This window comes from Rhipicephalus microplus, chromosome 6, assembly GCF_043290135.1.
Source record: "Rhipicephalus microplus isolate Deutch F79 chromosome 6, USDA_Rmic, whole genome shotgun sequence".
Lineage (NCBI taxonomy): Eukaryota > Metazoa > Arthropoda > Arachnida > Ixodida > Ixodidae > Rhipicephalus > Rhipicephalus microplus.
In genome coordinates this window covers 145,537,407-145,562,990 of record NC_134705.1, presented here as the reverse complement: position 1 = coordinate 145,562,990, position 25,584 = coordinate 145,537,407, and the positions used below count along the sequence as shown (strand labels likewise).

Sequence of the window (25,584 nt, the reverse complement as noted above, 5' to 3'; positions counted from 1 at the left end):
ATCGAGCCAATTGAACAATCTTCGGACATGCGCCGCCGCGGGCGCGACATAGTCAACGTGGAGCGTCTGAAGGCTTACTATGACCCGCTCGTAGTGACAAGCTGTTAGGTCGCCAGGCGGCTCCCTCTTCGACCCCGGGGTAATTGTACAGAAGCCGCCGAACACTGAAGTGGGTCGAACTCTTATGTGCTTTCTAGTGGGTCTGCCCAAAGAGAACGCCGCTCGCGCGGAGACCCCGTGTTTTGGCCGTTACTGTCGCCATTGTGTAGACTCGCTGTGTGCCGGCTAATAAACGCCATAACAATATATATATATATATATATATATATATATATATATATATATATATATATATATATATATATATATATATATATATATATATATATATATTAGTCCAGTAGATAATCCATGAGAATGGTAACAACGGAAGCATTCATTTCGACAGTTTTGGCCAGAGCCTTGCCTTCGTCACTAATCAGGTTACACTCTGTTCGCGCTCACATATATAACGTGAATGTGAGCGCGAACAGAATGTATCCTTATTCTGTTCGCCACAAGGTACTTTACCTATTTTATTCATATTAGTACAGTTAGCTTCCCGTGCTTGTCTATTAGGGTATAAAGCTTGTTTTTGCGCGTGCGCCATTTTCTTTTAGAGCATTTAGGCTTCATATGTTTTGTAGAGTGCCTACAATCTCCACCGTGATAAGGTGTACGTCGGCTACCTTACGCCTGTTGATTAACTATGAGAGCTCTGCTATTTCTATTTTGACGGTTGTGTTTGAGACTTTCAGTCTTTGACATTTCTTAAGGAAGTTTCAGTGTCTTGGAAGAGCTTGCCGGTGTCTTGTCTAATGACTGTACCTGCAAATTTTGCTGCACAAATGGTAATGCTTCGCGTCAGATGAACAATTGTTGCGACAACGTTTACGTCAGTTTCCTCGGTTCGAGCCGAGTATGTCTTAAAGCGAGATCCTAAAACCAGGTACTTTTCCTCTCACGGCTAGCTTGTTAAGCGGCTTCTTACTTATCCATTTTGCCGCCCCTTTCTTAAGTCTAGGCTAATTTTGATACCTTCATCACAGAATTATGTCTTATTTCCCAAGCACTTCCGCATACTGCACAATGAATAGGTGTGCACACAGTATAAACTATACTTCATCATTAGGTTCATCATTAAGACTCCTCAACGTCCACTTCCGTTTACCTGGTTTTTGGTGGAAGGTATCTATGACCGACAATTTTTTGCGTTCGGCGAAGTTTACCAATAACTCCCTCTGGTATTCCTAGAACCGATGTTATATTTCACCACTGCCTCGTCTCCAGGCGGCTGTCTTGCCTATCTTGACTTTGAAGTCACTTATATATGCATTATATAGCGTTACAGCCTATTCACTGCTGATTAATTGTCCTTATAGAAACTTTCAACTCGTCATGGCTAGATGCAGGTGCGTACAGCAGTACCAATTTTATCTTGTAAGACTCATTGCGCTCAATTAGGAATTGCCACACTTATCAATGGTATAAATATTATATGTCACTGGTTATAAGTCTACAGATTAGAAACCCCAAGCCAAGTTTTTTTTTTTTTTGTAAAATAGGTCACTACAACGCAGGACGCGCCCTATTTTCAGCAGTTCATCCTCATTTGTCCTTTTTACTACACCGAGCCTTTTTACATTCCGTTTAACACAATTCGTTAACCCGAAGAGCACGGCCAGGACCACCTCACTATGTTCCGTTCTAGCCTTAAACGTTTTGAAGCCATGATTTTAATAGTGGCCTTTCCGGATCTGGAGTTTTTAGCACCCCCCCCCCCCCAGAAAGTTCCAGGTCTGACCACCACCATAGTCATCTGCTTCGCAGCCGCAGATGACTGAGGGCCGAAGAATAAGTGGAGTATTCGGGTGGAAGTTATCGGCCAAGTACTCTACCAGAGAGGCCAATTGTCTGGTATGGGAGTGCATTACCGCCTATAAATAACTGTATAAGGCCCCACTCTGGGTCTTTTTTACGCAATGCCATCTACGCGCTATTTTTTTCTTACATGCAAGAGGCTAAAGCAACATATTGCAGCAGAAAAATTTCGTGTCATATTTGTATTTCATTACAACTGATACCAATGTTCACGTCATCTTATTTGCCACATATTCATTTGGGAAGTTCTCATTCGAAGCGCAAATTGAAAGTGTTCTTCTAGCATAGTGACAAAACTTCATATCCGAAAAGATGGCCCATGGCTTTTAGAAACATGTAGCAGTAACCCCTTCGTAGTCCGAGAAAAAGTGGTACAGTCTAGTCCCATCACCCCAGATTTGGACCTTCCTTGCCTTGTTAACTCCTGTTTAGTTCTGTGTAAAGAATACGCTGACGAAAATACGCGTTTGTCAACTCACACTTAGTCAGGCCGACTAGCGATTCGCCATCAATCCTGCTCACAAGAATTCGGAAAGTATGATGCCGATTGAGCCCGGCTGAGTAACATCTATGGATGAGTTGAAGTTTGTCTAACAAAAAAAAAGCTCGATAAGCTTGACCGCTCATAAGTGCCACTTTATAAAATTCTTCCGGGCACATTCGAAAGATCTCTTCCATGTGCATGTCTCATGACATTTCACAACACTTTTGCAGGCCTCACCGATGACATCACTCATTCTACTAACGTTGGATATCACTACCATAAGTGACGTGCGCCCTGGCCTTTCAGTGCTCTGGACCTTGACTGGCAATTCAGCCGTCATTTTAACTGAATTACTTACATCAGAGTAATGTTTCGAATGGAACCAACTCTTTCTTTCTATGAGCTCCACATCAAGTGTTGAATGTCCATAAGCTGTCAGTAGTCCTTTAGCATCTCTCATTACGTTAAAAATTTTTTCCAAAGTCCTTTTGCAACAATACAAAATCACTCAAACGTGAAACATGAATAGCCTATAGCATTTTAGTTTTATCTATTACTGAGACTTGACCAGAATACCTGTTTTCGCTAGAAAGGTCCAGCTCACTGCTGAGCCTTTCTTTCTCGAAAGAAAATGTACGTTTTTTATTGAGTAGCTTATAGCATGCCTACAGACTCAAAAGTTCTCTATGACATGTTCTACAAACGTTCGGACAGCTAAAGAAAAAAGCAATGAAACATACAAATTTTTTCCACCGTTCCTAGAGGGAATGTTATGCAAAAGAAGAGCTGTCCATTTTCTCGGCCGTTTTCCGGGTACTTATAGCCGTATTTGACGTCGTCCACGAACCTGGGTACGCTGTGCTGCAGCCAGACGGTACCGAAGTCTACGCCATTTCCCGCCATCAGCACACCTGCAACGTAGTTTAATGTGCAAGCGTATCAAAATTGGCTCGCTTTGGAACACAATCAGGCATGTCACATAGTAATAGTTTGTATTTCGCGGGCACCTGCAGCAAGCAAAAAAGCACTTTCTAGATTGACAATTAGAAATTGTTAGCGTTTCGCTAACCAACCTACAACTTTTTGATTGAAGTTTTTTCCCAGCTGCGTTGCTTCAAAATTTTGCTAAGTTATATCCCTAAACAAGCAGTTAGGATAAAACAGCAGCTCCATGCGACAGTAAACCAGACGCATTTCAATGAATGGGGAAAACGGCGTCACATATTTTTGAACTCTGGCTGGAGTTAGCGGGGTACCTTGCTACAATACTGTGGAAATAGTTCACAAAGTTCTCAGCTGATTTGCAACTAAAATGAGCATGACCAAGTTTGGTGCTCTTTAAAGATTCCTTTGGCTGCTAAGAATATTGTTTAGTGTAACATTTTGTTTCCTCCAGCACATTATTCGAGTCATTCGCTTTTCTAGGACAGAGTAGTAAATGAAGTTACAAATCACACAGAAGAATATTAGTGCAGCCAAACTATAAGTAATACATTGTTTCATGAGCCAGCTGTCAATAGTATTTAAACATAATCTTACAAGAAGTAGTCTTGCACAGAACTTATCAATCTCAACCTTACCAGAACTTTCCAACACAATCAGGAAGGTCCCCGTGCCTTCTAGCATGACCTTTGCTGAGAGCCAACTCTTTCAACACTCTCCGAGTTAATCTAGGCCACATGAAAACAAGAAGTTAAATGGCAGTCTAGCACAGAAATAGCAGCAACGCCTGTGGGACTACTGCGTCAGCAGCTCAATACAAGATAGAAGGTTTAACTGTAGCCCAAATCGACAAACACTATCGTCATTTATGAAAGGGTGGTCGGGGCACCATCAATGCTTTAACTCTCAACCTACAGCTAAGGAAAACACTTCTGCTTTGGCGGCCTCACTCGTTGTGAGACCGAAGCGGGAGCGTAATCTAGCAAAGCTTGTCCAACTAGTATAATTCGTTATTTTGTTTGCCAATAGACAACACCAAAAGCGGACACTGTTCCTTCAGTTGTCTGTTGATGATGTTTTAGGCTACTATACCGTAAAGCACAGGACAAGTGCTCACATGTTCCCGTAAGGGACGACAGTAAAATTGACGGACAACAAATGCTGATATTGCCTGCTGTCAGTGCACATAAAAACATTTGAATTGTTTCTGATGCTCCGGACTGCGCACAGTGATGACTCCCATGCGAGTAATTTGCGACGTTACAAAATATTTCAAGGTAATTTTTTTTTTACAAGCAGAGCATCCGGGACACATATCTCACTTTCGCGTACGTGGAAATTTTGTCCGTTCATCGCGCGTTGCAAACCGCCGGTGTCACAGGTTTTCAGACACGTTAAAGACATTAAACAATCACCCCGCCGCGTTGGTCTAGTGGCTATAGGGTACTCGGCTGCTGACCCGCAGGTCGCGGGATTGGATCCCGGCTGCAGCGGCTGCATTTCCAATAGAGGCGGAAATGTTGTAGGCCCGTGTGTTCAGATATGGGTGCACATTAAAGAACGACAGGTGGTCGAAGTTTCCGGAGCCCTCCACTACGGTGCCTCTCATAGTCATGTGGTGGTTTCGGGGCGCTAAACCTCACATATCAATCAATCAACATTGAACAATCACACACGCCACCTCGTTCTTTCTCTCTAACATGCTGTTTTTCTCACAGTCTTCAAAATCGGTTACTGAAGTATTAGTGGACCACAGCATAACACACTTTTATTATAAAACACATAATCAGCGCCTACTCTAAATGGCGCACGCCATGAGTCTCCTTCAGCCTAGCCATGGTTTCTCCCGAAGGGAGCGCAAGTGCAGACGAACTTGTTACAGCCAGGTCAGGCTGATCAGCGTCACACCACCATTTCAATGTGGATGGACGGTATGAGCGAGGCTGGGGTTAACGTTAACGTGTGTCAAAACGTTGACAAAACTACGCTTCTTTTGGTAATCGGCGGATTGGGGTGACCGCGGCAACGGCGCGTTTTCGCAGCTGATCGCAGAGGCTACGCTTACAAGAGTCTAGGCAACAAATCTAGGAGGTGATGCCATTGCACTAACCAATGCCACCAAAGAGCTTTTATTAGTCTTAGCGCAGCGTAGATCGTTTGAATGATGTCTACCTGGTGATTCGATTCAGTGACGGCGTGGTTATGTGCTTTCCATTTAGCGCAGTATTAGCGTTTGAGGAATCAAGCTAGCGGGGTGCATCCTGCGTTTCGGAAGCTAAGCGCGTTGTGATAGAGCCTCGAAGGATTAGGTATATATGTTTTTACAACTGGTTAAGCGAGGCGAGTAGTGCTGCTTGTACGTTTAGCTCACGCTAGTCTACCCTCTGTCATCCTCCTCTTCGGCTGTTTGGCCGTGATGCCACTGGCACATAGAGCAGTCACATGCACACCATCGACCCGTACATCATGATGTTTCGCTTCACCTGTATTGTCAATTGAGAAATTTTCAGTCGGCCCAAATGATGCAGCGCAACCTGCAGGGGTCGCAAAAGTTTGCTTCCGCCCGTGAGCGCCGCGCGGAGGCGAAGAAAAATGGTAGGCGAAACTTGAGAGAATAATAATCGTTTGATCAGGTTTTTAAGGTCCCAAAAGTAGGATGTGGTTATGAGAGACACCGTCGTGGAGCGCTCCGAAAATTTAGACCACCTGGGGTGCACCTAAATCGAAGTACGCGGGCTTGGAACGTTTCGCCTCCATTGAAAACGCAGCAGCCGCCGCCGAGATTGCATTATACGACGTGCAGGTTAGCAGTTGAGTGCCACAACCACAAGTTGTGGTGTACACGTATCCCGAAGGAGTACGGCCACCAGCGTGGGTCCGGTGTTAACGAGCCGCAGGGCACGCGTTAACCGTCGCCGTGGCGAGAACACGATACTGCTCAAGTCGCAACACTTTATTGTGACAACACCAAACGCAGTACAGCCCGTTGCAAAAAGGCGCGGCGGGAAAGCAAGTAGGCTTATCCACGCCACGGGCACAAAGTACTACACAGTGTGCCACGAGCACGTCTCCGCGGTGAAGGTGATCTACGGAGCCACCGGGACAAAGGCCCGGTTGCTCTAGCGAGGGCAAAGGCGCTCGCGTTGGCTTCGGAGGGAGACGGGTCGGCGTAGCGAGGCCACGCACTAGGACACCGTACCGCCCTTTGGCCGTGCGTACGCAGCGGGGCAACAAAAGGTGAGCGTTCGCCGCTGGTTCGAGGCGCCGTCAGCGAAATCCGACGAGCCCCCGAGCGACGGGAGTCGACGGACGGAAAAGATTGCGTGGCTCACCGTTTGCTGTCCCGGAGAGTATCTGACCGCTCCCGACGCAGTGCGCGAAAACCTCTCAAGAGTCCCCGCGCGCGGCGCCACAGTCAACATCCGCTTCCGGGTGAGGGAGTTAAACGTCACTCCGCTCTCCCACCATGGCAGACAACAAAGGAGGGCAGACATGTCGGGACATGAGAACGGCAGAAAAGGCGGCAAAGCCCGCGCAAAGGCAGCGGGCTAGCCTCAATTCCCACATCCCCCTCTCCTAAATTTGCCCTTTACCGGTCTGCAAAAGGCAGCCGGACGTCACCCATGCAGTTAAAATGACACTGCTGTGAGCGACAGCTAACCTCAGTCCAGCCCTGTTACTGCTGCTAAAAAAAGATTACAAATGAGGAACAAAAACATAAATAACAAAATAAACACATGACACTATACAAATAACTGCGGAAGGGAGCACAGCAACGTGGCACTAGTGTTCGTGGTGCTGAAGGGGGATAGCGTCCAGTGCGCGGAGGGGCGGTAAAGGCGGGACAGTGTCCGCTGGGTGCGATGCCCGAATGCGAGGACAGAGGTACGGGAGGGGGCTCACTGATGGCTCGCTGCGGGTTTTGATAAGCGGTGAGTCCGACGAAAGCCGCTTTGGTTGTTCGGAGGCCCCGCATTTCTGGCTCGATGACGGAGCTGGACGTTGCGGGAAACCGGGCCTCTCCAGTGGTCAGGGAGGCCGAAGCAAAATTGGCTGCGAGGCGCCCTGGCGTTGGCCGGCAGCATATAGCTGCTTTCAGCTGGCCTCGCGCAGGAGCCATGGTGGGAAAGACAGCGTGGCTTCTTCGGCGACGGCCGAGAGCAGAGCACAGCCAGACGGTCTGACATCAGTGGGTCAATGACCCTCCTGCACCTCCAACGTCCGCATCGATGGGGGGAAGCCATCACGCACTCTTCGCGGGCTCGCACTGAAGCGTCACGCACTTACACACGCACGGAAGCACGCACGCACACACACCGCCGACAGCTGCGCGAGCCTAGGCGCAAAGCGTCCTTCGTCTCTCTCTCTCCCGGCAAGCACCGACACTCAAGGTCACACACAGCTCCCTTCGCGGTAGACGAAACGAACACGAAAAAAAAGTAAACACAGAGCAAACTGACACTAAACATCTGGCAAAAAACACATAAAATACAAGTAACACCTAATATTAAACAAAAGAAACATAAAATACACATGAACACTTAAAAAACTCGCAACAGACAGGGCGGGGTTAACTTCTTTACGAGAAAAGGCCGTAAAGAAGCTAACCTATACTGAGGCTAGACAGTAAACTGAGGGCCTTCGGTTGCGGAGAAGTCCGCCGTCCGGTGCGAAATCACAAAGGTGACCGCTTCCTCAGATTATACCGGTGCGGGGTCCGAATGCGGTCCGCCGCCCCGGGTGTGCCTCGTTGCTGGCGCGAAGTGCCGCAGGGCTCTGGCGCGAGCTCGTCACACCGTGATACAAAGGGTTTCAGGTCTGCGATATGGCACGGCTGAGTTTTCCCGTATGGGGATCCTTCAGCAAGTACGCGAGTGGAGTGCAAGCTTTCTCCACTCGGTACGGACCAAGCCACTTAGGAGCGAGCGAGGTTGAGAACCCCTTACTGGCATCGCTAAGGGCGTGGTTGCGCTTCAGGACAAGATCGCCCACCTCAAAAACTAGGTCGCGATGCTTGCGGTCATATTGGGCCTTCTGCTGAGCCCTGGCCGATGCCAAACTTTGCCTTGCTTTGCAGAAAGCTCGACAAAGCCTGTCCCGAAGTGCCGACGCGTAAGCAGAGCAGTCTGCCGGCGCCTCCTCGTCCTCGAGCTGGCATTGAGTGACGCTGGTCACCGGATTTGCCAACTCCCTTCCAAAATTTAAGAAGGCGGGCGAGAAACCAGTTGAGCGACTCTCGGATGTTCGAATAGCGAACGCGAGCTCACTCAAACGGTCTGCCCAGTCCCTTTGACTTTCGGCAAAGGCCGCCAACATCGGTTTGAGCGTACGATTGACGCGCTCCGTCAAATTGGATTGGGGATGGTAGGGTGAAGTGGTGCAGTGATCGATTCCGAGGGAACGGCACGTCACACCAAACACCCGAGCGGTGAAATACGAACCATTGTCAGTGATGAGCCTTTCCGGGAAGCCGAACCGGCAAAACACTTCCTGCAGCTTCTCAAGCACCGCTCGCGCTGTCACCTTCCGAAGTGGGAAAAGTTCCACCCATTTCGAAAAGTGATCAGCGACTACCATCAGGTGCATGAACCCCTGCTTACTTCTGGGAAATGGTCCCATTACATCGCAGGTGGCCACTTGCCACGGACGCTCACTGACAATCGGTTTCATCAGACCGGGCGGTTTGCCACCCCTTGATTTCACCGTTTGACAGACGCGGCAAGAACGGCAATAGCGAAAAATGTCTCGCTTCATGCCGGGCCAGGTCGCAACGCGGCTCAGTTTTGCAAAAACTTTCGAGCCACTCAGGTGACTGGCCATGGGTTCGTCGTGAGAGGATCGCAACAGTGCGGCTCTCAGACTTTTGGGCATAACCACCTTAAACGGGTCTATAGACTCGTCGTCAGCGGCTATATACTTCAGCAGGAGCCCGTCATGGTCCAGCAAATATGAATCCGCCGAGGACTCAGCGACACACGCTGGTTCGAGCCCCCTATTCGCGCCCGCTGCAGGGCAAGCAGCGTCACGACGCTCTGTCTCGTCGAGACAGTCGTTATCGGCGCCCGCTGCAGGACAAGCAGCGTCACGGGCGCTCCATCTCTCTGAGACCGTCGCATACTTCGCGACAAAACGGGTCACTTTGCTGGGCCTTCAGAAGCTCTTCTCTGCTGAAAGCGATGCCCATTCTCCCAAAATGGGGAAGTCTGGTATCGCGCCCACTCAGGACCGCAGCAACAACCGCTTGAGTCGGCGTTACGGGTTCGCTCTCGGCCTCGTGGCCTTCGGAAAGCTCCCCCGCTCGGCCGCTTCGCGGGACGCCGCTTACCTGGTTAGCAGCCAAGGTTTGTCCGTATGGGGACTCACCCTTCACGCCGAATGGCGGCGAAGCTGCTGTTTCGCCCCTGACGCTTGCAAGTGCTAAGGCACCGCTAGCGGCTGTCGCACCGGGATCAAGGTCCTCGGCCGACAGTGGGGCACGAGATAGCGCGTCAGCTACCACGTTGGTGCTCCCCTTTCGATACTGCACCGAAAAGTCATAGTGCTGTATCAGGAGAGCCCAGCGCGCCAGCCTGCCGGCAGGCTCACGGAGCCGCATCAGCCAACTGAGCGCACTGTGATCCGTTTGCACTACGAATTGCGTCCCATCAAGATAGACGTCAAACTTCCGCAGTGCAAACACGATGGCGAGGCACTCCTTTTCGGTCACGGAATAATTTTTCTCCGCAGAGACCAAGGAGCGGCTGGCAAAGGCCAACGGCTGCAACACGCCATCGTATTTCTGTAGGAGAACAGCTCCTAAACCAAGATCGCTCGCTTTTTTTTTTGTACAACGAACGGTCTGGTCAGGTCGGGGAGCTTGAGCTGCGCTGTCTTCGCTATGGCGTTAGACAGTCGGCAAAACGCCTCCTGCTGCTCAAGTCCCCATTGCCACTCGGCAGACTTACCCAAGAGTTTGCTCAAGGGCGCCTGCAATCGGGCACAGGACGGAATGAAGGAACGGTAAAAGCTGACCATTTCTAGAAAGCGGCGAAGGCCACGTACGTCCTTGGGCACGGAAAATTCGAGAATAGCTCGAAGTTTCTCCCGATCCGGCTCTATGGAGCCTTCGCCCCTGCGTAAACCCGAGCAACTGAACACGGGTCTGCGCTAATTGGACCTTAGTGGGGTTCAGTGTCATCCCGGCGGTCCGCACCCTCTCGAGTATATCGGCAACATGAGCCAAGTGCTCTTCGAAGGTTCGTGAATAAATCACTATGTCGTCGAGGTAGCACATGCAGTATGACCACTTTCCTTCCCCGAGGACGCGGTCCATGAGTCTTTGAAACGTCGCAGGAGCATTGCGAAGACCAAAGGGCATACGAGTAAACTCGAACAACCCTCTGTGGGAGAGAACGCAGTTCTACACTGGTCACGGTTACCCATCCGGACCTGTAGGTAACCTTTAGAGGCGTCAAGCGTGGAAAAGTACCGTGCATCACCCAGGTTACCTACGATGGAGTTTATCGTGGGGAGCGGATAGGCATCCTTACGAGTCACTCCGTTCAGACGGCGATAGTCGACGCACTGGAGATGACTGCCATCTTTCTTAGGCACCAGCACAATTGGAGACGCCCAGGAGCTAGACGAGCAGTGAATAATGCCAGCCGCAAGCATATCATCGAGCAACCCATCAATAATCTGCCTTTTGGCGAGACTGACGGGCCTGGGGTTACACTTCAAAGGAAGCGCGTCACCAGTTTCGATCACATGGCTCACAAAATCGGTGCAGCCAGGTTGATCGGTGAAGAGCTCGTGGTACTGACGTAACAGTGTCGACAGACGAGCCTTCTGTGCTTCATCCAACTGAGTCGCGCAGGCGACCAAAGGATGTAGTGCCTCTTCGTGTCGTGTCGGTTGATCCACGCAGGAGTTTCGAGCCGACGAGCGCGGAACGCCAGGGTACGACCCCGGAGTTGGCGCACGACACGGTTCGTGCCGCGCCTCTCGCTCCCGAAGGGGACTGTGAGAGTGCAAATGCGGTGAGCGGGGGCTTGGCCCCGAACTCTGCGCAGGGCACGTTTCCGACGCTTCTGCCGCAAAGGCGACGGTAAGCGCCGGCGGGCTGATGAACGGTTTGAGTTGGCAAAATGGGCCATCACGATAGCCGCCATACGCAATGTCCACAACGATACCGGTTTTAAGGAGAAAGTCCCGACCGAGAATCACTGGAACATTGAGCCCTGGAAGATGAACTAGACGGCAGCGTCTCGTTCGATCTCCCCATCGGACAGTCAACCTTGCAGCGCCTGCCGAATGGGCCACGCCTTTCGCAAGGGTGAATGTCATTCGCCTGTCCCGCAAGCGCACCGAGTGCTTCTGCAAGTGGGACAACACCTGTTCGCCGAACAACGAGGCGCTAGCGCCCGTGTCCAGCAAAGCCGAAAATTCACGGCCGGCAATGGTGACCGGAATGAACTGCGCGTGCGTATCAGCAAGAAAAGTGCTTGCCCTGCACGCAGAGGGAAGAAGCAAAGGTTGGGTCGCTCGTGCATTCACGAACAACCCGGAAGCCCGTTTCCCTGCCTCGCAGGAGCCCTGGATCCGGCGCATTCCCTTGCTATGTGCCCTCTTTCACGGCAGCGGTAACAGCGCACTCCATCACGGTCTGTATTACCAGAAAGAGCAGCTTCGAGCTGTCGTGATTGGCTCGCTACGTTATCGTAGGATACGTTTCTGCGAGCCGCACCTCCTACACTACGTTGGGTCGAAAAGCGTCCCTGTATGGAGGTTTCAGGCGGAGCAGCGCAGGCTGCTCGCCTTTCATGCGTAAAGGGGTCATGAGCGCCATCGCTCAACTCCCACGCACAGCCGGTTGGTGGTGGTAGTGGTTACAATAAAGAGGAAAAAGGCACCTAATTTCTGTCTGCCTTCAGGCGACACGGCGCAGTGCCTTATAGGGGTGGGGGGAAGGAGGGATAAAAAAAATAGAAGGAAAATAGAAGGAGAAGAAGACAGCCAACGAGAGAAAGAAGAAGGAGATAGGAAAGTGGAGATCCGGTCGAAGCAGTCCAAGGGCGGGGTGCCACAATGCGAGAGCTGCACGGCTTCAGGAGACCGCGGAGGGCGAACCAGTCGGCGGGAGCTACGCTGAAGTCGGAGATCGCGAGGGCACAACCGTCCAGCTTGAAATCCTGCGAGCGAATCCCCCCCCCCCCCCCCACACTTTGCAGCCGCAAAGGCGGCGCCGAGAGGCTGTTACCGTTGGGGAAGGGTCATGGCCCCTCTCCAAGCGCAGCGCGGCTCAAGGGCATCGCTGGCTGGCGGCGGCGGGCGATAGGCACGCGCGGCGAGAATGTCGCCTTGGATGCGCTTCGCCTCGGCGGCCAACGCTTCCAAGTCACTGAAGCGGCCGCCGCGCAGGAATGCCGAAAAAGTCGGATGTGCCTGCCGTATCACCCGTTCGACGCGTTCCTCGTTCGAAGCTCGGGGCTCAGCGATAGAAATAAGTTCATCCATCGCACGTACATACTCCTGTAAAGACTCGTCAGGAGCTTGTGTACGGAGCTCGAGCTCTCGCCGCATCCTACTTTCGTAGTCAGCGGGTAGGAATTCGCGCAAAAAATACCGCACGAAATTCCTCGAGGTTTGCTGCACGGTAACCGGTAAGCCGATACCATCTCGCCGCCGTGTCAGTCAGTGCAGCTGGAACAACACTTCGAGCACCACCTTATCATCCAAACCCATCGCTCTCTGATAACGTAACAGAGAGTCGAGGTAATCTCGGGCGGTGAGCTGATCACGTATCCGCTGTAGGTTGGCAAAGGCAACATAACAGCGGGGTGACCGCTTTTCGGACCATCCGAAAGCGTTTGCACAGCTCCCGAAAGTGCTTGGATCATCTGCACGGCGTTTTGCAGCAAAGTCTGCGTCGTCGCACCGGCTTCGTAGGAAACCGTTGGTGCGTTAGCGGCGCGGTCGAGCGAAGACGAGCAGTCGGCCAGCTCGATCAGTGGGGCGGTTTCAAACAGACCACCGCCCTGCGCGCCATTCCCAGAGCCAAATAGGCTCCTTGTGGGATTTGCCTGTTGTCGAACCAAAGGCGCACTTGGTGCGGCTACCATCGACAATTCAGGCGCCTGCTCAGCGTGCGTTCGAAGTGTCGGTTGCACGGCTGATAGCGGGCAAAAGTCGGCGAGGGCCCCGTCAATTCCGCAGGGAACCGACTGCGAGCGCTGTGTCGGCGAACTGCCATGCATGCCGAAGGGCGCAATAGCAGTCGGAGGCGCTTGTGCGTAACGTTCGGGTAGGGCAAGAGGCCCATTCCGAAGCGACGCGCCATCTCCAAAGGGAGCGGCTAGGCGCCTCGTGTCGTCACCGCAATAGGGGGTGCCGACATGGACGGGTGCAGAAGAATAGAGGCAATGGCCTCCGTGTGCAACGCGGCATCCACTAAAAGGGACAGCGGACAAAAGTCCCGCGAAGCAGCCATGTTGCGACGAGCCCGAATCGCGCAGGCGAACTGACTCGCTAAGAGCAGTCAAAAGCTAGAGCTTTTGATACCGCGTTGGGCGCCAGTGCGGTGTACACATATCCCGAAGGAGTACGGCCACCAGCCAGGGGCGGCGCCAGGATGTTTTTACTGGGGGGTCAACCACGAAAAGTGAGTTCCTCCGGGGGGGGCAAGCTAGCTCTGCTCCTACTATAGTTTTCAATATATGCTTCCAGGCACTTGGGTGGGCATAGGGGGGCAGGCGAGAATTTTGGGGGGGCTCCAGCCCCCCCTTGCCCCCCCCCCTGGCGCCGCCCCTGCCACCAGCGTGGGTCCGGTCTTAACGAGCCGCAGGGCACGCGTTAACCGTCGCCGTGGCGAGAACACGATACTGCTCAAGTCGCAACACTTTATTGTGACAACACCAAACGCAGTACAGCCCGTTGCAAAAAGGCGCGGCGGGAAAGCAAGTAGGCTTATCCACGCCACGGGCACAAAGTACTACACAGGGTGCCACGAGCACGTCCCCACGGTAAAGGTGATCCAAGGAGCCACCGGAACAAAGGCCCAGTTGCTCGAGCGAGGGCAAAGGCGCTCGCGTTGGCTTCGGAGGGAGCCGGGTCGGCGTAGCGAGGCCACGCACTAGGAGCCGTTGTCAGATGGATTACAAGCACGCGCTAGGACACCGTACCGCCCTTCGGCCGTGCGTACACAGCGGGGCAACAAAAGGTGAGCGTTCGCCGCTGGCGCGAGGCGCCGTCAGCGAAATCCGACGAGCCCCCGAGCGACGGGAGTCGACGGACGGAAAAGATTGCGTGGCTCACCGTTTGCTGTCCCGGAGAGTATCTGACCGCTCCCGACGCAGTGCGCGAAAACCTCTCGGGAGTCCCCGCGCGCGGCGCCACAGTCAACATCTGCTTCCGTGTGAGGGAGTTAAACGTCACTCCGCTCTCTCACCACGGCAGACAGCAAAGGAGGGCAGACATGTCGGGACATGAGAACGGCAGAAAAGGCGGCAAAGCCCGCGCAAAGGCAGCGGGCTAGCCTCAATTCCCACAAAGTCCACCATGGCGAGGTCCCTGGAAAGAACGAGACTGGTGACAGTGAGGTCACCAGATGGGCAGCAGGAACAGCAGAAGATTAATACTGGGTTCCTGGTGAGCAAAGTGGCTCGGGCTGATCTTATGACGTTAAACCAGACGAGCATTGAAGGAATGTAAAAACGTTGATGCAGTGGGACCTAATAGACTTCTGCATTGGCGAGAAATGTGACCGATGCGCTGACAAGAAAAGCTGGAGGACCTGTCATCTTGTGTTCTCCATGCGGACGGATCAGAACGCTGATGGAGTATCCTAGGAGTACATGTATGATGTTTGAAAGATTGGATAGCCAGCACTGCGACCACAGTATGCCTTTCGCAAACATTAGGGTCTATTGTAAAAGTAGCTCTGTGGTGGAATACTTAATTGCCACGCAGACTGCTGGGGTTCGATTTCTGCTGGGACCCTGGCATTCCTTCTTTGCATGTATCGGGTCAACACTGCTGATGTCAGCTTTTTCTTGACGTGAAAACGCCAGGACGTGAAAACGACAGTCACGGCGAAAGGTAGAAGAGCGGCTTTTCAAAGTCTCTTCTAAACGCTCACTGGATAACTACTGCAAGCACACTTGCTTGATACTCACTACGGCATTAATATCGAAACTTTTTGGGTAGTAGGCCGTCATTCGCTATGCTATTTTTCGTCATTCTTCTGAGAAGCGTGGTATCCTCTAAACACTTGCAAAGAATTTTGTGCCGAATGTTCATGCAGTGGCTGACGACGATGAGGATTTATGGCCGAAGTGGGTATGCGCCACAGCTAATAGGTGAACAAGAGCAAGCTTTTGTAATGGGTTGGAGCATTGGACGACCCACCCGTTACGCTATTCGCATTGTGTGAGGACTGATTGTTCTTTCGCTGTTTTAAAACGCTTTATAAGTTGTATAACGCAATTAGTTTTTTTATTGAATTGATTTGAAGTGTATTTGTCCTGAAGTTCTTACAGGATCGGGAGCAGAGGCCAAAGGCTATAGAGCCTGACATGAGGCCTCTGCTCCTAAATACAGTTTAACACGCCGGCCGCTCAATCTGTCACGTATGTTTTCAGAAATAAATATATAACGCAACAAATAACACAGAGAAATAAATAAATAACACAACAAATAAACCATAACACAACCAAATTTAGCATGGTCTTGTTACTCAATTTCAGGGAAAACATTACAAAATCACTTCATCACAAAAGGGTCATCTGAAAAGAAACTTCATCAATACAGAATGTAAAATAAAGCATAAGAAAAGAAACTACAACACATAACTGAAATTGATAGATAGGATGTAACAAAATCAAGTACAGAAACTTTAATAAGCATACTCAATATCATGGTTCATCAGGATGGACTTGATAATGGTGTTCGAAGGTACGGAATTGAAACCTATGAGACCATGAAAACGATTTAACATTCTGGGTATTTGATAATGACCGTATTGCTTGTCATAACTTTCCGACATCAAGTTTTCCGACATCAAGCCTGCCTAAGGCAAGTTTGCAAACAGGTACGAAGCACCGGTGTGGCTCAGTGGTAGAATACTGGGTTGTGTTGCGAAGCGCGTCCGACGACGTTACGAAGGGCGCCACGAATCTCACCGCTGCAACCACTCTTTCGAAAGACGGCGACGCCAACACGGTCCCGATGGCGCCACTGCTCCGATCTCCGCCGACACGGTCACCAGCCGTTTGGTAGCGTAGGTTTCTCAGCTCGCGACTGCTTCTGCGCAGAGCTGATAGACGAGCGGACGAGACGACGGTGAGTTAAACAAGGTTTATGTAGAGCATATATACAGAGGCGTTACAAATTCGGCACTGGGGCCGACAGCTTAGAGACCCGAAGAGCCGAGCTCTCCTCTCTAACACATAGGTCTGCTGCTAACACATAGCTCAACTCTCAAATAGGTCTGCTCCTCGCGACGCGCCGCAGGGCTTCTTTTATATGCACCGGGTGGATTCTTTGAGTAACCAAATGTCCAACCAGAAGCGCCGCTGGTCGTGAGGTCAGACTCCTCCAATGGGGTCGCCGCTGGGCCGCGTCATTCTTTCTTATCGAATCTGGAGCCGCTGCGTTGCACGTGGCTGCACCCAAGGACGAGTGACGTCGCCACGCATTGCGTCAGACTCGCCAGACAGGAAGGCGCCGGCTCGCTGACTGACGGGACTCACTGCACGTGCGTGGCAGAAAGGCGCCGTCGCGTGATGACGCCGTTGAGTTGTTCATCGCGTCAGGCGGGCTCGCGTGCTGGCCTTGACACAGATTGCCTTTTTCAGAGGCATGGATGTTCGCTGTGGACTCGCAGGCATAACAGTTGGCACCCAGCAAGCCCGGGTTCAATCCCCACTGTGTCATTAGTGCTAAGTTGTTTTTTCTAATTTTTTGCGATGTGGTTACGGACACTGGCGGCGGTGGACAACTGCACGTGACCCGAGTTGTGATCTCATAACAGCTTTCGCTGTGATACACACGTCTGGCATCAAAACCTTTCCGCCTACCATGTGGCACACACCTGTCTCAAGTATGGCGATGGCTTTAACGACGTACTCGTTGGGATCTTGACGTTATGCATGTCGAGACCAGCGAGTCATATTCGTCCAACCATCTTACCTTCCCCTACTTTAATTCGTTTACCCCATGTCAAGCGAGTAAACACTGTGGAATCAGGGCGTCGATGAAGTATATATAAACAACCTGCAAGAAATCTATAGGGGATCAACTACTACCACAGTGCTTCATGAAGAAAGCAACAGAATACCAATCAAGAAGGGTGTAAGGCAGGGGGACACAATCTCCCCAGTACTATTTACCGTGTGCTTACAGGGGGCTTTCAGAAGTCTTGAATGGGAACAGTTAGGGATAAGAGTTAATGGAGAGTACCTTGGTAACCTGCGCTTCACCGATGACATTGCATTGCTGAGTAAATCAGGGGACAAATTGCAACTCTTGATTACGGAGTTAGACAAGGAAAGCTGAAAGGTGGGTCTTAAAATTAATCTGCACAAAACGAAAGTAATGTACAACAACTTCGGAACAAAGCAGCGCTTCGAGATACGTAATAGTGCACTTCAAGTTGTAAAAGACTATGTCTACTTAGGGCAGATAATAACCGCGGAGCCGAACCACGAGATTGAAGTAACTAGAAGAATAAGATTGGGGTGGAGAACATTGGGCAATCACTCTCAAATTATGGCAAGTAGATTGCCACTACTCCTCAAGAGGAAGGTATATAATAGCTGTATCTTGCCGGTACTAAGCTACGGAGCAGAAACCTGGAGACTTATAAAGAGGATTCAGCTTAAATTGAGGACGACGAAGCGAGCGATTGAAATAAAAATGGTAGGTGTAACCTTAAGAGACAAGAAGAGAGCAGAGTGGATTATGGAACAAACGGGAGTTAAGGATATCATAGCTGAAATCAAGAAGAGGAAATGGACATGGGCCGGGCATGTAGCGCGTAGACAGAATAATCGTTGGCCATTAAGGGTAACTAACTGGATTCCCAGAGACGGCAAGCGGGTTAAGGGGAGACAGAAGGTTAGGTGGGCAGATGAGGTTAAGAAGTTTGCTGGTATAAATTGGCAGCTGCAAGCAAAGGACCGGGTTAACTGGCGGAACATGGGAGAGGCCTTTGTCCTGCAGTGGACGTAGTCCTGCCGCCGCTGCTGCTGTGGTGGTGGTGATGATGATTATAATGATGATGATGATGATGATGCCAAGGGGGTGATTAAGAGAGCACCCAAATGTAGGCGGCTAGTTAACTAGACAGATAAATAGATAGACACCTATAGACAGACGTGAAAGTGCGTGCAGCACGCAAAAAAAAACTTCGCATCGTCATGACCATGGTGATCTTCCCAGTAGTATATATCGCTATCATTCAATAAAATTATGTTAATGTGTGAACGCTATTTCCTACCAATAGCGTTTTCCCACATTGTTACTTGGAGGTATTCAGGTTTGCGTATATTAACGCGATAACATTAAGAGCTAAGCTCCTTTAGTAGAAATTGTGCCGTCGGAGTAGTTGATTGCGAGCGAAAAAATCACCTTCTTCATGACTGAAAAATACAGAAATGTGCTGGTAAAACAAAAAATAAAAACTTCAGGGTGAGATGAAGATTAAACTCACGTCGTCTGCTTTGAAAGCATGCGTTGCACCACATAGTCACGAGATTCGACGAAATCGCTTGGCAAAAATATTTATATGAATGATATGTAGTGAACGGAGTCTCCTTAACCATCATAACCATCATACATTGCGTGGTAGAAGCGTAGAATCGCAAAAATATGTCGTTTGAGCAATGAGTGGATGCCCTAAAAGGGCCGCTCGTCTGGTTTTGCGATCGAGCTGACGAGCGCGCTGCATATACAGAGCGTTCACGATCACGCCTGCTGAAATTGGCAACGCTACGTGCCGGAGAAATAAGGTCAAATATAAAGCTGAGCACCGCTTGCTCTTCTTCTCGCGTGTTCGCGCCCAGAGATGGAGGGGGTGACGTAGACGATAGAATCATTGAAAAATACAGTTTCATAAAGAGTAGCCACTCGAGCCTTTTTGTGGCCGAGCAAGGAAGGGTCTGACCAACAGCGAGGTGGCGTACCCATGCTCCATGAAGTTTTAAGTTTGGCATGAAATACTTTTTTTCAAAGTAAAAAAACTTATTGATTTGTGCATTATCTATATCGGCTCTACATCGTGTCCCACTGAGGACGTTTAATGCTTTACCACAAGAATCTTTAAAGTATGACTAGTAAGCGTCGTCTAGCTCTCTGGATATTTTTTGCACAAAGGGTACACATTCATGTGGTTTAGATGAACTTTACATGTATTCCTAATGTGGAAGCATGGGTGTGTAGCCTACGCCGTAAAGACACTCGCTTTCGGAGCATGAAAATACTGGTTCAAATTAAAGCAGTGGAAAGAAAAACTTTTCATTTATTTATGCTCAAGACATTTTCGAGTCCGACCCGCCGCTCGTTAGGCTTAAAGCAATGCAGTAGTATAGTGCCTATTCTAGGCACTATAACAGTAGCTCGGCCACAGGAGCCTACGGGAGCGTCCGCTTTTTACGTTATTATGTTTCTCTATGATGGAATGGCCCTACCTAGTGTGCCCTAGGTAGAGCTGTGACTTCGGTCGTCTGCGTAGACGACTGTGCTCTGACGTCGCCAACCGTGACAACTCAAGAACTATTTGACTTGACATGTGCAGTTTGTGCAATTTGTTGCTTAGTAAATAGATGGGTAAAGCTTGTCAGAAATAATCAGACGCAGCAATAAAATGTGTGCATCCTCAAAATGATTTTTTTTCGTTAATTTCAGCGATATGCGCAGATTATGCCTCCATTTTGCCGGCGTTCGTGTCCACGTTATTACAACATCGATCAGACAGACGCCAGCCCTGGAAACAAAGTATTGATCTGGCGTGTTCGAACACTCGTTATATTTATTCATTTTACGGGACACCAGCAAACGTTAATGCCTAAAAGGCTCATAATATGACTACTCTCGTGCACATGAAATGTTGCAGTTTTCGTGATCAGTAATAAGTTGCAAGCTTAATAATCCGTGACACAGTAGACAACAAAATAACGCTGGTCCACAAAACAACACCGCACGCGTGCTCGGGGGCTTAGGCTTGTCCGGGCTCATGCGCACCTGCTCTGACAAACGCATGACGTGTTCCTCTCACGCGGATGCCGGAGATGGTAGGGAAGAGATTCGGCCTGCTAAGGCTACACGGGGCAAGCGGCGACCGTTTTGAGCTAGGGAGCCCTCATGTGTGCGCAGGAATACAATTACATGTCTGGAATAGGCTTATGCAAGCCGATTCAAGACATATACAGTGGCCACCTGAGGTTTAGTACCGCAAATTTAAGTGACTTTAAGTAACACAAATGCTACAAATCAACGCCTGATTAGCACTCCTTACTTCATCATCATCATCAGCCTGACTACGTACACTGCAGGACAAAGGCCTCTCCTATGTTCCGCCAGTTAACCCGGTCCTGTGCTTGCTGCTGCCAATTTATACCAGCAAGCTTCTTAACCTCATCTGCCCACCTAACCTTCTGTCTCCCCCTAACCCGCTTGCCTTCTCTGGGAATCCAGTTAGTTACCCTTAATGACCAGTGGTTATCCTGTCTACGCGCTACATCCCCGGCCCATGTCAATTTCCTCTTCTTGATTTCAGCTATGATATCCTTAACCCCCGTTTGTTCCCTAATCCACTCTGCTCTCTTTTTGTCTTTTAAGGTTACACCTACCATTTTTCTTTCCATTGCTCGCTGCGCCGTCCTCAATTTAAGCTGAACCCTCTTTGTAAGTCTCCAGGATTCTGCTCCGTAGCTAAGTACCGGCAAGATACAGCTATTATGTACCTTCCTCTTGAGGGATAGTGGCAATCTACCTGTCATAATTTGAGAGTGCTTGCCAAATGTGCTCCACCCCATTCTTATTCTTCTAGTCACTTCAACCACATGGTTCGGCTCCGCGGTTATTACCTGCCCTAAGTAGACACAGTCTTTTACAACTTGAAGTGCACTATTACCTATCTCGAAGCACTGCTCTTTTCCGAGGTTGTCTTTTATTACTTTCGTTTTCTGCAGAATCATTTTAAGACCCACCTTTCTGCTCTCCTTGTCTAACTCCGTAATCATGAGTGGCAATTCGTCCCCTGAGTTACTCAGCAATGCAATGTCATCGGCGAAGCGCAGGTTACTAAGGTACTCTCCACTAACTCTTATCCCTAACTGTTCCCATTCTACGCTTCTGAAAACCTCCTGTAAGCACGCGGTAAATAGCATTGGGGAGATTGTGTCCCCCTGCCTTACCCCCTTCTTGATTGGTATTCTGTTGCTTTCTTTATGAAGCACTATGGTAGCAGTTGATCCCCTGTAGATTTCTTCCAGGATGTTTATATATACTTTATCGACGCCCTGATTTCGCTGTGTCTGCATAACGGCTGATATTTATACTGAATCAAACGCCTTCTCGTAATCTATGAAGGCTACGTATAGTGGTTGGTTATATTCTGAGCATTTCTCTATTACCTGATTGATAGTATGAATGTGGTCGATTGTTGAGTAGCCTGTTCGAAATCCTGCTTGTTCCTTTGGTTGATTGAATTCTAATGTTTTCTTTACTCTGTTAGCAATTACTTTTGTAAATAGCTTGTATACTACAGAGAGCAAGCTAATTGGCCTGTAGTTCTTCAAGTCCTTGTCATCTCCTTTCTAATGTATTAAGATGATGTTAGCATTCTTCCAGGACTCTGGTACTCTTCCCGCCAGGAGACACCTCGTAAACAGGGTGGCTAGTTTTTCTAACACAATCTGTCCGCCATCTTTCAGCAGATCTGATGTTACCTGATCCTCACCAGCAGTTTTGTCTCTTTGCATGCTCTCCAAACCTTTTCTGATTTCTTCTATCATTACTGGTGGGGTGTCATCTGGGTTACTGCAAGTTCTTATAGTATTAAAGTCATGGTTGTCCCGGCTACTGTACAGATCTTTGTAAAACTCCTCCGCTATTTTAACTATCCTATCCATATTGGTAGTTATTTTGTTTACTTTGTCCCTTAGTGCATACATCCGATTTTTGCCTATCCCAAGTTACCTCTTCACTGCTTTGACGCTTCCTCCGTTTTTCAGAGCGTGTTCAATTCTCTCCATGTTATACCTTCTTACGTCGGATACCTTACGCCTATTAATCAACATCGAAAGCTATGCTAGTTCTATTTTGTTTGTTGTACTTGAGACTTTCATGGTTTGACGGTTCTTAATGAGATTTTTCGTTTCCTGGGAAAGCTTGCCAGTGTCCTGTCTAACTACTCTGCCTCCAACTTGCACTGCACACTCCGTAATGATACTCGTCAGATTATCATTCATTGTATCTACGCGAAGGTTGGAAATACTCAGTGCGGTGGAACCTACACCTAGTGGTCCTATGGTGGTCACTGCCGCAGCAAAGGCACCTGTTCTGGTTTTCGTCGCTGAACTGTGCCATCCGAAAGAAGTTTATGTAGCGCGAGGCGAAAAAACGAACACAGGAACGAAAAACGAACACTGTGTTCGTTTTTTCACCTCGCGCTACACAAATTTCTTTCAAATGTTTCACCAACAAGCCCACATCGCCACTCTTGTGCCATCCGCCTTCGCTGCGGCGTCCCGAAGAGCAGCCCCCCTTGCTTTTTCCACAGTGCGTTGACGCCGACACTCATTTGTCCATCTCCCATCTGTTGTACGTTGCGCGCCGCTTCCTCGGCTTCCTGCAGCGATAGTGCGGACCGTGCCAGCAGATTATGACGAACTACAGCGTTGCGCAGGCCTCAAACAAGTTTGTCGCGCAGCATTCTATCCAGCGCCTGGCCAAAATTGCACCGTTGAGCTATCTTTCGTAACTTGGCAATGAAATCACTCGTTGACTCGTCAGCTTGCCGATTTCTTGTGAAAAACCGATACGACTCCGCTATCTCGTTGCCTTTCGGCGCAAAGTACTCGGCCAATTTTTGAACTGCTGCTTTGTACGTTATCTTTTCAGGTGCACAACGGCCTGCCAGAAGATCGACAGTCTTGGTACTCAGGGCACTAACCCGCAGAGCTCGACGCTTCTTCGGATCGAAGAATTCATGGGCTTCGAAGAAAGCTTCTAATCGCACCTAATATGTTTTCCACTTGTCGTCCCCTTCGTCAAAAATAGGCGGTTCAGCATGCGTCGCCATGCCGTTCCCTGGCCGTGGGGCTTAATCGCCTCGTCGCCACTGAAGTAACAGATGGTGAAACAAGAATTAACACAGATTTATAGAGTTAGTCATATAGACAACTCCAGTGCGACGTCATTTTACTCACATTCACGCATGCGCTCTTGGCGGCAGCTGCCATCACAACACTAGTTTGTAAGTTACGAGGTCGCATCAAGTCAACTCTCATAAGTGGTAGATATGTGATAAACGGCTATGTATGGGCGCTGGTCATGATCATCGAAATTAGCCGTCACGACAGAAATGTGCGACAAGGTGTCAACGTGGGTGAGCATATATTAAACGGCGACATACCATCGAATCACCCAGAGCAATGTGCAAGTTATTTTCGTTGTACAATAAACAATGAACTCTTTCTTTGAAGGCATTGTTCAGTTGTGTGTTATAACGATTCCTATGCCAAAGGGACGAATATCACTTTTTCTTTAGTTTTGGTACCATTTTGGTGCTCTCTGGCATCCAGGGAAAGCAAAAGGATCAAGTATGTCTGAGTTTTATATATATATATATACATATATATGCATGGACGGTCACGATTAAGATGTTAATCATACATTTCTAAATGCTTAGTTTAGTGATAAGGAAGAATATTCATGGTAATGTCACAACAGTTTGCATTCATCTTTAGGAAAATGCTCTGCTTTTCTGAAGCTTGAAAAGTGTAATCACTGAAAGCATACGGATTAGACGACACTGGAGCACCTAATCATTATGTATTTCATCGAATGATATGCACCAAGTGCGAAGCATCACACTCGCATCCACCAATTTGAAAATAAAAAAATACGGTGCGAAAGCGAAGCGCTTGTTTTGAACTGAAATTGGAACTCTTACCTTTTGTGTGCCCACCTCTTGTACCACTAAACGTGTGAGGCAACTGATCGTTGTAAGCCAAGTAGGCAACCTTCTAGAAAAGTAACGATATAGTAGTGACATTAATACTGATTTTTGCCTATATATAACACTGCAGCACATGAAATGTTTGATGGCTCTGACTAGCATTTTCCACTGTTCTGTATAATATTATCCCACGGCTTTTTATTATTTTTATGTGGGAGTTTTATTGAACTTGTTGGCACCTTCATGGATACCGTGTTTTCTAATTATTGTAACAACATAATTAATGCCACAACAAATATTCAAAAAATTATTGGTGCTATGCGGATGATTTCCTTTAGAAGAATTCTATATTTGTATACGCCAGCAAGTAAATGCACTGAAGAAAACAACCAGACCTCCGTGGAAGTCGCACATATTTGCAGACTCTAAATTATATGCATTTAAAATCTCAGCCTTGTTTAGCGTGGGTTCCAGCAAACACTGCAGCGCAAATAGATTATCGGGAGCATCTGAGCTAATTATGCTGAAATATCTGCTTTGAAGTTTTACATACAGATCAGCTTATTTCTTTTTATTCATTCTCAGTCTTATGGCTTAACTTTTCGCACACTGCACGTATTTTTCGACCGAATCAAGTGCCTTCTCGTAATTTATCAAGGCTACATATTGAGGCTGTTTACATTACGCGCATTTATCTACCACCTGATTGATAGTTTGAATGCGGTCTAATCTCGCCTGGCTTACCATAACGAAGCACTTCTCATGCAAGGTGGCCAGTTTTTTTTTTTAACACGATGTGTCTACCGTCTTTCAACATATCTGACGTAACATGAAGCGCTGCGGAGTTAGGATGCCAGACCCTATATAAAAGTACTGGAAAAAAACTGCCTTCGTCATAGTCACCCATAAGGACAGCAACGAAATTCTAATAGGGAAGGTTGCAATAAGGTAGGAAGGCACGATCCCCCGCTGCTATTCACCGCATGCATACAGGACGTTTTCATTTCCTTAATGTGGGAAAAGTTGGCGATAAGGGTATGGGGGGTACCTTAGTAACCGGCGATTCACATGTGACATT

At 49.0% G+C, this 25,584-nt stretch overlaps 1 protein-coding gene across 1 annotated transcript in view; it reads right to left on the bottom strand.

The window, feature by feature from the left end:
- The window catches only part of LOC119185532 (plancitoxin-1), a 98,979-nt gene that overhangs the window by 38,797 nt on the left and 34,598 nt on the right, over window positions 1–25,584 (bottom strand). Inside the window, exons 3-4 of the mRNA XM_075866809.1 lie at window positions 24,501–24,573; window positions 3,145–3,315 (exon numbers count right to left, since the gene is read on the bottom strand). Of these exons, the coding sequence (XP_075722924.1) occupies window positions 3,145–3,315; window positions 24,501–24,573 (244 nt within the window). The remainder of the gene's footprint in view (window positions 1–3,144; window positions 3,316–24,500; window positions 24,574–25,584) is intronic.